This window comes from Epinephelus lanceolatus, chromosome 4 (assembly GCF_041903045.1).
Source record: "Epinephelus lanceolatus isolate andai-2023 chromosome 4, ASM4190304v1, whole genome shotgun sequence".
Classification (NCBI taxonomy): domain Eukaryota; kingdom Metazoa; phylum Chordata; class Actinopteri; order Perciformes; family Serranidae; genus Epinephelus; species Epinephelus lanceolatus.
Genome location: NC_135737.1, coordinates 16,455,537 through 16,468,614, shown reverse-complemented (window position 1 = coordinate 16,468,614; position 13,078 = coordinate 16,455,537). Strand labels below are relative to the sequence as shown.

Genomic DNA, 13,078 nt, shown 5'->3' with positions numbered 1-13,078 from the left:
AGAGAGGGTGACATCATTCCTGCTGAGATATACTGTGTACTACCTCATACATATTTCACCCACTGCTCTCTGCCTGTCTCTGTCTTTGTTTCTCGTAAGCACTGCTGTGTGATCTCTGATTTGTCTCAGAGCAACAGTGTGCATAGTTGTCTTACTGCATGTTGTGATCAGTAATCATTTAACTGTCTGGTGTGTCGTCCTCTGTGAGTGAAAGGTGCTCTGAGGGTGTCATATCATTACGAGTCCCTGGTGGATACTAGAGAGGGGCTGTTAAAATGCTTTACATGATGAGTTTGTCATTCTGAAATGTTTCATAACTGCTGCAGTTACTGTAGCTTAATGTGAGACCTTTTGCTATTATAGCCACACAGTTGTTAATCATCTTATATTATAAGCAGACTGCAGCTGTGAGTTCAGATCTTCAGAATATATTAGAGTATAGAGTATATTGTGCCACGTTATCGCATAGTGCCTGGGTTCCCCTGACATAGCGATTTTAATTGTCATATTTATTAATGAATCATGGCCTCAGAAAATCTCTTCAGTCAGTGCATCTTGAGGACAGACAACATGAGCAGTTGTGTTAAGTCTGTGGATATTCTCATTTATCCAGGTCAATTCCATTCTGGCAACAATTAAATCGTAGGCAACTGGACTTTGATTTTGTCTAGAAAACGTTTCGCCTCTTATCCAACTTGGGCCAAGACTGCCCGAAACTAACCTCAAGTGGCTCAAAGAAACACAACGACAGTCGTTCACTGGTAACCACACATCATGCCTAACGACTGTTGCTCACCAGTGGCCCCACTCACTCCTAACGACCGTCGTTCACTAGTGTGACTCACCTGACCCAAACAATGGTCCAGTGAAACTCCACTAACGAAGTATTGTCTTATGAGGGTGGTGGGTGTACACCTCCACACAGGTTAAAAACCTGAGTCTTACTCCACTGTTTGTCAGACTAGTGAGGACTAGTCAGACTGATGCATTGAGAACTGATGAAGCCGCTTGGATAAGAGGCGAAACGTCTTCTAGACAAAATCAAAGTCCAGTTGCCTACGATTTAATTGTTGTCAGAATGGAAGAGCAGTTGTGTTATAAATAGAGAGGGCTAGTGTTTAGTTTGTTAAAAATACAGATGGTTTGGGGTTATTGCTAAATATACTGCATGACTGGTGTTCTAACTAAGCTGTTAACAGTTGGGAATACAAGGTATAATCACCAAACCAGGTGTGATGCAACAATGTTTTTGGCAAATGAAACTGTGAATAAATTAAACATATGTATTAGGGATGTTCTTTTTGGTTTGTAATCCTCCATGCACATGTACTGGCTAAGCCAACCCTCTTTCTTCTTCGTGTTTCTTTGGTTTCTTTAAAGTGGAGCATATTGTCTAAGAAGTGTACAGTGGTGTTGCCTAAAAGTCCCTGGGTTTTGATATAAACGGGGTGGACAAAATATGAGAAACACCTCTCAGTATGATAGAATATAATTAAACAGCACCACAAACTGCCATGAGTGTATATCAATCTCAGAAAAATGTTCTTAATATTGCAGTAATCATTTCAATCTAATCAGTCAGTCCTGTGTCAGTTGTACTCCTCATTAGCTTAAATTAATGCCAAAACTGTCACATTTATTCCACTCAGAGGTCCACAGTGATACTGTAGGTGTCTTACATCCGTTTGTACAGTTCAGAGGTGTTCACTGCTGTATGTGTTTGCATTTCAGACTGAGAGTGCCATTGTGAAGGAGAGGGAACTGTCCCTGGAGCTCGCTAGAATCAGGGATGAAGTGGGTAAGTGGGATACAGCGTGACAGATATGGCACCATAGGGTGGAGAGAAAGCAGTGAGTCACTCACTGCCTACTGCATATCATGTATTATACAGCATGCTGCCACAAGGGACGGTCTGCTGATGGATGTCTGGATTTAGTCCGATCGAACACCATATAGCAGACAGACGCTGTAAAATGTTGCAGTGTAAATTGTCATCAATCAAAACTGACTGCTTTAGGATTTTTAATTTATAAGATATTTTAAATGAATAGGCAAAAATATGCCCAAAAAAACTATGAATATGTCACTTGTGTTATTAAGCTGAAGAAATATTAACTCCCTGACATTACAACACAATAGAAATAATTGATTGTTAATTATTTTAGGAGTACCTTCTTAAAACAGAGTTGCTAGTTAGCATATGACACTGACATATGACATATGATAGGCCTACTGGTCTAGTGAAACAAACTAAAGCTCTACGTTGCATCCCAGCTTTCAGTGTTGAACACTGGGAGCAACTGCAGCAGGAGAAGGAGGAGCTGGAGCGTCGCTTTGAGGCTGAGCTGCAGGGATTGCAGGCTCAGCAGCAGAGGGAGCTGGGAGTGCTGGAGGAGCAGCTGAAGGCACAGCACATAGCCGAGGCTGAGAGCCTGCAGGCCCAGCAACGAGCCGAGCTGGAGGAGCTACAGGTCAAACAGCAAGAGCAGGTGTGTGTGTATTGATGAAGACTGGTTATAAGCAGATCCACTACATCTGATATAAGATGATGATGTGATGTCACTGAAAGAGTCGGTTCACCTTTATTACAAAAAAATAATATCGTTTTCATTGTTCCCAGATTGAGGAGATGACTGAGAACCATGAGGCTTCCTTGATGGAGGTAGAGACAGCTCACAATGACACATTGGCCACTCTGCAGGAGGAGCATGCCAGGACTGTGAAGAGTAAGTAACCACATTTAAAACCTGTTGCTCTCCTGCACTGACCTACTCTGCCAATGAGATATTGATATATTATTTCTTGTGCCAGATCTGAAGATGGCCCACGAACAGCAGACGAAGTCTCTGCAAGAGGAGTTTGAAAAGATCAGACTGTCTCTGCAGGTTAACAGTTTTATATAAATATACATATATTTTTACAGATGAGTAATGCGATCCATTTTGTCGTTAATGACAGTAGTTAATAAGTTAATATCTATGTGGTCACCAGGATCAGGTGGACACACTGACGTTTCAGAACCGTAGCCTCAGAGATCGAGCCAAGCGCTTTGAAGAAGCTCTGCGCAAGAGTACAGATGAGCAGATTGTGGTAACTTATGCATTATATAGCACAAGACAATATGTCGCCTGCCTTGGTGACAGTAGCTGTATACAACTTAAAGGAAGCATTGTTGCTTTAGTTTTAAAGACTGATAGTGGTTTAGACTAATTTTATCCGCTTTTGCCAGGATGCTTTGGCACCATATAAACACATTGATGAGGACCTGAAGAGTCTGAAAGAAGTTCTGGAGATGAAGAATCAACAAATTCATCAACAAGAGCAGAAGATCTCAGAACTGGAGAAAATAGTAGGTTTCAAATTTCTGCTTTTCTTTAACTTACTTTCAAATTGCAATAACACTTAACATCTAAGGTAAGATAATGACAGCATCAAATGACAAAAAAATAAATTATGCAGCACAATATTTTATAGAAGAAATGTCTCCTTTGTTACCCCCTATGACTATCATCATATTTCCTGTTTTACTGATAATATATTGTCATCATTTAAAGAATTTAATGTGGTGCACCCTTTCTCCTGTGTTTTTGAGCAGGCTGAAAAGAATGTGTACCTGGAGGAGAGACTGCAGGTGTTACAGCAGCAGAACGAGGACCTGAAGGAAAGAATAGACAAGAACCTTGCTGTGTCCAGGTGGGACAAGTTAAATGCATACGAGCGCACATTTTAAACCTAGTTCAAACCATTAAAAATGATTGTAAGAAAATACTAAAAAATATTTAAAAAGAAAAGGAGTTTACAGCCTTGTGATTTTCTGGATATAGTGTAGTGTAGTCTAGTGTAGTGTAGTGTAGTACGGTTACATGGGGCGCGGGCACAGGAGGCATGAATATAAATTAAAACCATGCCTGATTCATAGATTTAAAAAACACTACATTTCCAACAGCTGAGGAGGGGCAGAGGAGTCTGGGTTCTTACAAAATATTTCCTGAGTTTACACAGCTCCTCCACAAGATGGTTTATTAATACTGAACACGGTTAAATCGACAGTCACCCCTTAAAATATTGTTGAAATTAAAATTATATTATTATGAGTCAATATGTCTATAGAAAATTACTAGATATATAGAAGACAGTATTATCAACTTGTATGTCAGTAATAAGTGCACAAATAAGTCCTAAAAATCAATATATACTTAAATAAATATTAAAAGTGCTATAAAAGATTAGTAATTTAAAAAACTGATAAAAACACACCCACTCAGGAATTATTTACCTCATACATGTTGATGTTTTTCTTCCATATATCTGCAATTTGTTAGCATGTGAATGGCAATTGTCTACGCCATAAGAAAATATATAAATAAATAGATAACACCAATGATAATGTAGTCTGGGGACACTCCTTTCTAAAGTGTGTTTAACACATAGACTGTATAAATAATGGACGTAGTCGTTTAACACACCGGAGAAAACGGCCGGCAACAAAGCAACGCCTCTTGCATTTTTTAAAAGGACACACCCATGGGGTCATGGAGGCAGCAGGCTAAGCAAAGCACCCCAGATGTCCCTCTCCCCAGCTTTCAAGCACCTCCTGGGGGACCCCAAGGTGCTCCCAGGCCAGATGAGATATGTAATCCCTCCAGCATTTTCTGGGTCTGCTCCGGAGCTTCCTACCAGTGGGTAGGATCCTGGTATCTGATCCTGATCAGATACCATATCTGCTTCAACTGACCCCTTTCGACATGAAGGAGCAGCAGCTCTATTCCAACCTCCCTCCAGATGTCTGAGCTCCTCACCCCATCTCTAAGGCTGAGCCCAGCCAGCCCACGGAGGAAACTTTCAGCCGCTTGTATCTTGTTCTTTGGGTCATTACCCAGAGCTCATGACCATTAGTGAGGGTTGGGACGTAGATGGACCAGTAAATCGAAAGTTTTGCATTCTGGCTCAGCTCCCTCCTCGCCATGACGGTCCGGCACAGCGCCCGCATCATTGCAGAAGCCGCACCAAACCGCCAGTCCATCTCACGCTCCATTTTACCCTCACTCGTGAACAAGACCCTGAGATAATTGACAAGGGTTATACCGTCTGTGCGCACTGAGGGAACATTTTCAGGAAAATATAGCAGTGGGCAAGTACTGTTTTATCAAAGCTGGATGTAGCTAATCACTATAACAGACTAAAACTGTCACCTTGCAGCTGGAAATTCCTGACTTCTGCCTCTGAAAGGAATGCAGCACTAGGACATGGTATTTATGTTTTGATTTCCTGTCTCTTTCTTTCCCAGGCAACTCTCTGAGGATAATGCCAACCTGCAAGTGAACGTGGAGAAGGAGAGTAACGAGAAGAAGCGTCTGAGTCGCACTAACGAGGAGCTGCTGTGGCGTCTCCAGACGGGCGAGCTGAGCCCTCGCATGTCCCCCACCTCATCCCCCATCCATCGACACTCTGCTGGACCAGGCTCTCCAGCCCGCCCACACTCCTATCATCAATGACACTCTCAATGGAAGGTCTTGCATCAAACGCTTTCTTTTATCTGGCATCGGAAGCCCCGATTTGTTTTTATTGTTGAATGTTACTAGGATTTTACACTATGTAGACATACTTTTTGGGGAAGATGCTGTTTAGCCATGTGGTGCATTTCCAAAGTCAGCCCCGAGGAATTTTAATCTCTGACCTATAGAATTGTATTAATGATCAAAAGGGAATTCTCTGGCCTCCTCTTTCTCTATTCCATCTGAATGGCCCACACAACGGACGTGCTGTGATACTGCAGTGGATGAAAGACCTGGTCATTGTAGACTTCAGAGAGCAGGATCAGAGTAAAGGTGCCTCATTTCCATGTTTTCGCCTCCCATCTGCATCGCCATCTTCTCATCCAGCGCTCAGGACGATGGATGTAAGAGACACAGCAAACATCAAAAGTGTATAAAATGAACACAAGAAGCGCCTTTGCCGTCCATTCTCTCCCACCAGCAACGTTTATCAAGGCACAGGCAATAGTTTGAGTAAAAATCACAAAACTACCTACAGTGCGTTACTCTCAAAGTGCGGATTCTTCTTTGGGATATGTTATCCTATTCATGCTGAACTATCATACATCAGTAGTGTATGAATGACTACACATCTAACCTCAATCATCCATTCTACATTTTCCTTGAACAACTAGATACCAGTATTGACCTGAAACGTATGACTACAACAACATAACAACTCATAAATCCATTGAACTGCCAACACACTATAACTGTAGTATCAATTCTAATTGTGTAAAAACTGTACATGTATTGCTCTCTTTAAAGCATGTTCTGTCTTCCAGTAATGACTTTTGTTTTAGGATTACCTACAGTGTGACGATATGGAGCAGAGGGGTGAAGGGGCAACGAAAGTTACCTCTTTTCCTAATGAAACAGACCAGGATTTTTTTTTTTTTTTTTTTTTCAAATGAAACCAAGAAATAAATCATCGTGCATTGCAGACGAATCTCACTTTTTTGTGAGATGGTGCCCCTCACCTTCAGTCGGGTTAAGGAAATATAATGAGTTCCCACAAAAACGCAGGATCTGTAGAAGCCACCAAAGAGGAAGTCATTAAACACAGCTGTTTTTATCAAGTACTGTAGGTGTCATATGTCTGGAGTTAAGTGCTGCAGAATCAGCCATAAATGGTGCAGTCATTGCAGTCAAAATATTCTGACTTGAACACATGTAAATGCAACATGTTCATTGTGTCTCATTGGTTCTTTTTCTTTCTGTAAGTGTACCTTATCAACACTCTTGCAGCTGACTCGAATGATTCCTTTCTATATTGCTGATTGTTTTCTGTGTTTTGAAACTCACCACAGAAAACCTGCTGAGTAAATATGATGGGAAATTGTTTTGGCTTCTAAACATTCATTCTCTATTTGTACCTCCAGGTTGATGTTTGGCAAAATTCCTGCTGAGATGGAAAAATACAAAATCGGTTGATTTACCTAAACAAGTAGGAAAACAATGAAAATCTGCAAGCTGTTACCTCATTTCTCATTGTAGAGAATAATCTCAGGTCTTGAGGAGGATTACGAGTCATCGAAGGGAAGCAACTGCCATAACTTTTTTCTGTATTTATTGTACTTTTATTTAAGCTTTTGCTCATGTTTACATAACCATTCAGCTCAACTGTCTGATTTGCAAGATATCCTTTGTATAAAATGATTTGGATGTACAGAATATGTATAAATATTTTAAAGAGCATAGTGCAGTCAGCAAATATATACAAATACATTGAAGAAGTATTGCTTTACTATTATAGTATGATATAATAATCAGCTCCCCCATACATAAAATGTGGAAATCTGCTTGAACAAGGATTCTGTTGCAGGTGAGGTTGCTTATGTTTAATTTGATGGGCTTTACTATGTTCTGAAAGGGTGGAAATGATATTTCTCTCCATCAGGTACTCCAATTGCACTGATTGCCTCTGTGTCCTGTGGACATGACCTTGTACTCATTTACTGAATGTTTGTCCGACACTAGAATTAAAGAGGTTTTGTTTACAGTTTACATCCAATGTCAGAGAGGGATGGTGTTTCATGTGGATGTCGATACTTCTGTTGATTGTTTACAGGACTTCTGTTGTAAAGATTGTATTCAGTATTTCAGAAATTCACACTCTGGATGAGTTTATATGAAAGCATGTCTTTATACGGTTGTTGTGTATTGTTCTTTGTTTTACTTTTCTTGTGCATTTCATTGACTGATTTATTTATTTGTCCTCCTCCAGAACCGCAACTGTAGCTTAGCTGGTTAAAATATTGTGGTTAGTGATGAGACACTAATGTCTATACTGTATATGTTGCACTTTGTATTTAAGTATTAAATCACAATAAGAAAATAAGTGTGCAAAAGTGAGTTTTGGTGTGAATATATCATAATATATAATAATTATTAATTCTATTTTATATTTTGCCATTCTTAGATAGGACAACTTTCTATAAGAAGTAATAATGCAGAGTGCAGTTCGGCAGTTAACACACTAAGCCTGTTAGACCATACAGCATCTGAAAAAGATACCTCATAAGCTTGTAACAGTAACTATATGACAAGAATATCACTACTTCCTCATAAAATTCTGCAGTAGATCTATGGGCAGAGGGAAGATGATGGTAGAGTTCTTCTCTCCTGCGATGGTGTTGAGGGTCTGCAGGTATCGCAGCTGGAGAGCAGAGGGTGACTCAGCAATGATCAGAGAGGCTTCTTTCAGAGCCCTGGAAGCGTTCATCTCTCCCTCTGCAGAAATTATCTGAAACACAGACAGATTATCATTATTCCTACAAATGTTCCCTCTCAGCATCCTTTCTTTTTCTTAGAGTAGAGCTTAGAGTGAATCAAGAAGAAATTAAATTAAATTTCCCATCGCCCTCTTAACCTTCGCTCTGGCCTCCCGGCTGGCTTCTGCCTCTGCTGCCATGGCTCTCTGCAGCTGCTGAGGCAACTTCACATCTTTGATCTCCACGCGCTCCACCTTAATGCCCCACGGATCGGTGGCGTCATCCAGAGCTTCCTGCAGGGGAAAATTCAACAACAAATACTCCTGTCGCATAAATCCATGGTTAGCTCCACCAATCAGTTATGTTTCAGTAAACAGTCAAATGACTGGAACTATTCACCCAACTCTTCAGCCATAAGGAGCTTAGCTTTAGCCTTTATTAAAAGTTTGGGTTTGTGATACATTTGTTGTGTGGTCCAAGCTCAGGGCTCTCATCATTAGCATTTTAGCAGACAGCTGTTTTGTGCAATCCAGCCAACATCTGTGGGCCCACGTGGATAGTAAATGGGCTGAAAAAATGGGCCCTAAATGGGATCGGCCACGGGTTCCATAATGGCCCCATGCCACATGCCCACATGGGCGGGTTAACCACTGGGCCCCACACAAGTTATGCTAAAGCTACCTCGGTACCAAGTGGGTTTGAACCCAAAATGGGCATCTAATGTGGGGCTCACGGGTAAACCCACCAATGTGGATAACTGGCATTGGGCCATTATGGAACCCACTGACAATCCCATATAGGGCCCTATTTTCAGCCTATTTCCTTCCCACATGGGCCCACAAACGTTGGCTGGGAAATAAGCTCTGATAAACAAACGATACCAAACATCAAACAGAGTTAAACATGGCTGATGGAAAAAGGACCAATTACAGATATTTTATGTTGATATCGACCAAAATAGAGATAAAAAGAGAGTGAATGACTAACATTTATGAGTTGGTTAGACACATGATGATGATGATAATGCGCTTTGTCTGCTGGATGTGTAAAAAGGCAAATTTTAGCTAATGTTAACTTATTAAGGAAATGGTGTCAATGTCAGCTTGTTCCTGTGTTACTTCTGTCTCCCATAGGGCAAAGAAACAACTAATGCAGCTTTTAAAGTAACAGATTACATCAGAGTTCAGGTTTTTAGAACTGTGAAACTACAGTTGGTCAAAACACAAACAATCAAACTATACAGCTACAAAAGAGTCAGCCTACAGAAAACTCACTCTGACCTTTGTCTTCTCTTGTTGTCACCACAAAGTCAGGTAGATTTCTAACTATAAGAGTCATCAGTAATAGTTACTATATTTAAAATCCTGCTGCCATCCTCTTCTGCTCCCCAGCTCCTCATACACCCCATTAGCACAGAGTTCATCCTCACCTGCATACTGAGTGATATGCCCTCTCTGTCAGATAGCAGTTCTGCAAGGTTTTTGGTACCGAGTACATTCCTCAGGGTCGTTTGAGCCAGCAGCCGTGTAGATGAGTGTGCATTAGACACATTGGCCACAGATGAGATGGGGCAGTGTATGCGGAAGTACACCACACCATCCACAGACACTGTCACTGAGTCTCTGGTTAGGATCTGCAAGGTCAAAAAGATGCAATAAAAGGATGCTGCCACTGTTCTGATTACCCAGGACGATGGTAGTTTTCAGGAGAGATACAATGATTTGCTATTTTTGATGTAAAAAAAAAAAAAAAAAAGCGTACCTCTTGTGGAGGGATGTCAAAGGACACAGTTCTCAGATCGACTTTCACAAAGGTATCAGTGCAGGGCAGAACAAAGAAAAGTCCTGGAAAGAAATTTGGACCCTGCTAAACTTCTAAAGATTGCAGATGAAGCCTAATTTGATCACAGTAACAACTTTCTAAGCAGACTTTTTCAGCCACAGACATTGTATACACATGTAAGTAACACATTCAGTGACATACCTGGCCCTTTAGGTTTTCTGTCTGTGATCCGGCCGAGTCTAAAAATGACAGCTCGTTCGTACTCCTTCACTATCTGGGTGTTAGAAACACAGCCGGTCAAACAGAGAACATAAGAAAGACCTGTACCGTATAATGGTGGTTTCTCTCAGACTACAACCACTGGGTATAACATCTGCACATTTCATTCATTTGATTGGCCAACAATGTGTTTTTGCAAGTCGGTTTAAAAAGTGTCCTCTCTGAACAGGTGCTGTGGGTCACCCTGCCTTAAAGGCACTATCAGGCCTTATTTTGTGCCCCCAGTGGCTGTGGTACACAACAATGCATGGGTGATGAATAAACTGAAAACAACACATTCACTAGAAGGGTCTCTTTTTCTCTACAAACAAAAACTTGCCACCAGAGTAAATGACTAAATAATTCTGGTTCTGTGTGTCAAATGCCATATACAGCCCCCTTTTATAAATAAAAGAATTATATTTCTGTATACCAAATGTGCTTCACTCAAAAAAAGCTTATGAACTTTTTTGGAATTTAAAAAAAGATGATAAAAATGGTCAAATTCCAGAGCAGTGAATACTGACTGAAGCCCTGGCAAAACACAAAGGTACTGTTATCTGTATTTCAGAAACAATACTGGTCTAACCCTAATCAGTGGTGTACATTAATAAGCATATACTCTACCTTAATACACAGAAGAAATGAGACTGGGAAGGTTGGTATTATAAAGAGGAGAGATACGAGGACCAACAGCCAACCGAAACATCCCAGCCTCCCTGAGTTTTTATCTGTGGAGAAAGTGGAAAAACACTTTACAAGCTTGGAATATGGAGGGGAACAATATTTTGCATAATTTCCATGGCACCTTTGTTCCACATTTGTCAGCGTGTAAATCCAGACCAAAGACTGTTGTGGTCATTTTGTTCACACGATTAAACAGTAATATGATCCAGCGGGACAGAACAAAGCATGTGTGCAGTCAAGCAGTGAGATGTGGGGGATCCACACTTCTCATTTGTTCCTAATGATGTAATTAATCTCTGAGGAAAGTCACGTAACTTCACCTCCACCTGAGTCACAGGGTGTTGTGTAAAGCTACTCAACTACTGATGTACTATCCTGAAAATGCTGCTTAACACTGACGTAGTTTCTCCTTCAGTTAGAGTGTGAATTTAAAAGGAAAACTACATATGATCCAATCTGAGGGTAGATTTTTAAGTCGGTGTATGGCTGCAACTATTATTTGCATTATCTTTGTTTTGTAAGTGCTGTATGTGTAATAATGGGTTTTTTATTAGTTGATTAATCACTTATGAAATGTCAAAACTAGTAAAATAAAGTGGAACAGAATTACAGAAAGCGCAAGGTGACATCTTTAAATGTGGTAGCTTGTTTATGTCTGTACAACAGCTCAAAACCCAAAGATATTGAAAGTACAATGATGACGCAGATCTGCAGATCTTCCTCAGACCTGACAAGCTGGCAGCAGCAAATGATGCCATTTTTGATTGATAAATGATTTAAGTTTGTTGATAAATTGATCAAGCTGAAAGGAAGAGCTTCCTCGACTTCTCAGAAAAAAATACATTAAAAAAACCTATAGAAATACTAATACTAGCAGTAGGACTTGGAATGGTTATGTATTATGTAATAATTGTTAAAAAAAAAACTGCCAGCCAATCAGCATAAGGTATCATGAATAATGCTATAGTTTCATCGGTGTGCTTAAGACATGCATTATTAATACATATAAAATATATGTCTATTTTTATTTATTTTTTTCAATCAGTGACTTTTTTGTTTCAACCCTTGTTGTTTAATTAGTTTTCTCCTTCTTCCTTTTGCCTTCCCTCCCACAATGTAGTGCAGCTCTGTAACATGTAGTATTGATGTGTAAAATTCTTGAGATATACAATTATATAAAAAAACCCAAACATTTTAAGCAAAATTAAAATGCTTTACAGACAGTTAAACATATGGTAGGTAGTGTTGTGTCAAAGTACTCTATAACATCTGTGGTGACAAGGAGGGAAATGTTTCTGATTAACAGGGGTGCTATTAGAGAAACCGAGTCCCTTAAAAACAGCACACTTAGGCCCTCAAACGAAATGTTTTATCCCTGGTGAGTTTACACTAAATAATTCAGACGCTCAGCAAGTTGTGAAAAGATAAAAATCCTTCATCTAATGACAAAGAGTGAATTTTTTTTAAAAAGATCATAAAAGGTATTTACCTTCGACATGCTCTGCGTCATTGATCTGAAGTTTGCCCTGTGTCACCATGTCGGCTGTGCTGGCTGTCGTTGAGATCATTAGTGAGTATGTTGTCTGTGTGACGGAGCAAGTGAAGCAGCCCTGCACTTGTTTACCTATCTGTTCTCCCTGAGGGTGCCCTGTCCCCTTCCCCCATTAGCTGACACACACATACTGTATACACACACACACAAACATATACTCCCACTTGGTGTGTGACTCTTGGACTCATCCAGTCAGTGCCAACAGGTAACATGAACCATAGAGCCTAACCATCCTCTGTGTGGCTCCTATATTGGAAAGCTTAAAGTTCAGCTCTTGTGCTTTTCCATTATGCTCTTACATTCACGTCCAGGAGTCTGACACCTGTTGAGTGCAGGTTATGAATAAACAATAGATGGCTCCCAGTCGAGAAACATGAGACCTGGTGCATTCGCACAAAGATGTGATCGTGCTCATGTCTCTCCTGCCATATCATGGAAATGTACACACATTTAAAAAATTATCTGAAAGACAATACAATAAATCTTTTTCATATGTCATGCAAATTTTAATTGTAGTGTTGTTCAACTGAGAATAATATAGATACATAATT

General features: G+C 40.2%; 2 protein-coding genes across 3 annotated transcripts in view; one reads left to right on the top strand and one right to left on the bottom strand.

The window, feature by feature from the left end:
- The window catches only part of mtus2b (microtubule associated tumor suppressor candidate 2b), a 28,858-nt gene extending 20,973 nt beyond the window's left edge, over positions 1-7,885 (top strand). The window contains exons 8-15 of one of the 2 annotated variants that reach the window (XM_033631147.2): positions 1,732-1,798; positions 2,275-2,489; positions 2,621-2,726; positions 2,812-2,885; positions 2,992-3,090; positions 3,230-3,349; positions 3,596-3,693; positions 5,288-7,885. In XM_033631147.2, coding sequence (XP_033487038.1) covers positions 1,732-1,798; positions 2,275-2,489; positions 2,621-2,726; positions 2,812-2,885; positions 2,992-3,090; positions 3,230-3,349; positions 3,596-3,693; positions 5,288-5,495 — 987 coding nt within the window. In that variant the 3' untranslated portion in view covers positions 5,496-7,885. Of the gene's footprint in view, positions 1-1,731; positions 1,799-2,274; positions 2,490-2,620; positions 2,727-2,811; positions 2,886-2,991; positions 3,091-3,229; positions 3,350-3,592; positions 3,694-5,287 lie in introns of both variants that reach the window. The other variant, XM_033631146.2, reaches the window with a different exon arrangement.
- Positions 7,048-12,714, bottom strand: stoml3a (stomatin (EPB72)-like 3a). Its single transcript, XM_033631149.2, has 7 exons — positions 12,465-12,714; positions 10,916-11,019; positions 10,232-10,304; positions 10,010-10,092; positions 9,678-9,881; positions 8,407-8,541; positions 7,048-8,280 (listed from the first exon to the last, which is right to left on the bottom strand). Exons 1-7 carry the CDS (start codon positions 12,541-12,543, stop codon positions 8,092-8,094), a joined length of 867 nt encoding a protein of 288 aa, XP_033487040.1. The 5' UTR covers positions 12,544-12,714; the 3' UTR covers positions 7,048-8,091.
- Positions 12,715-13,078: the final 364 nt, after the last annotated feature.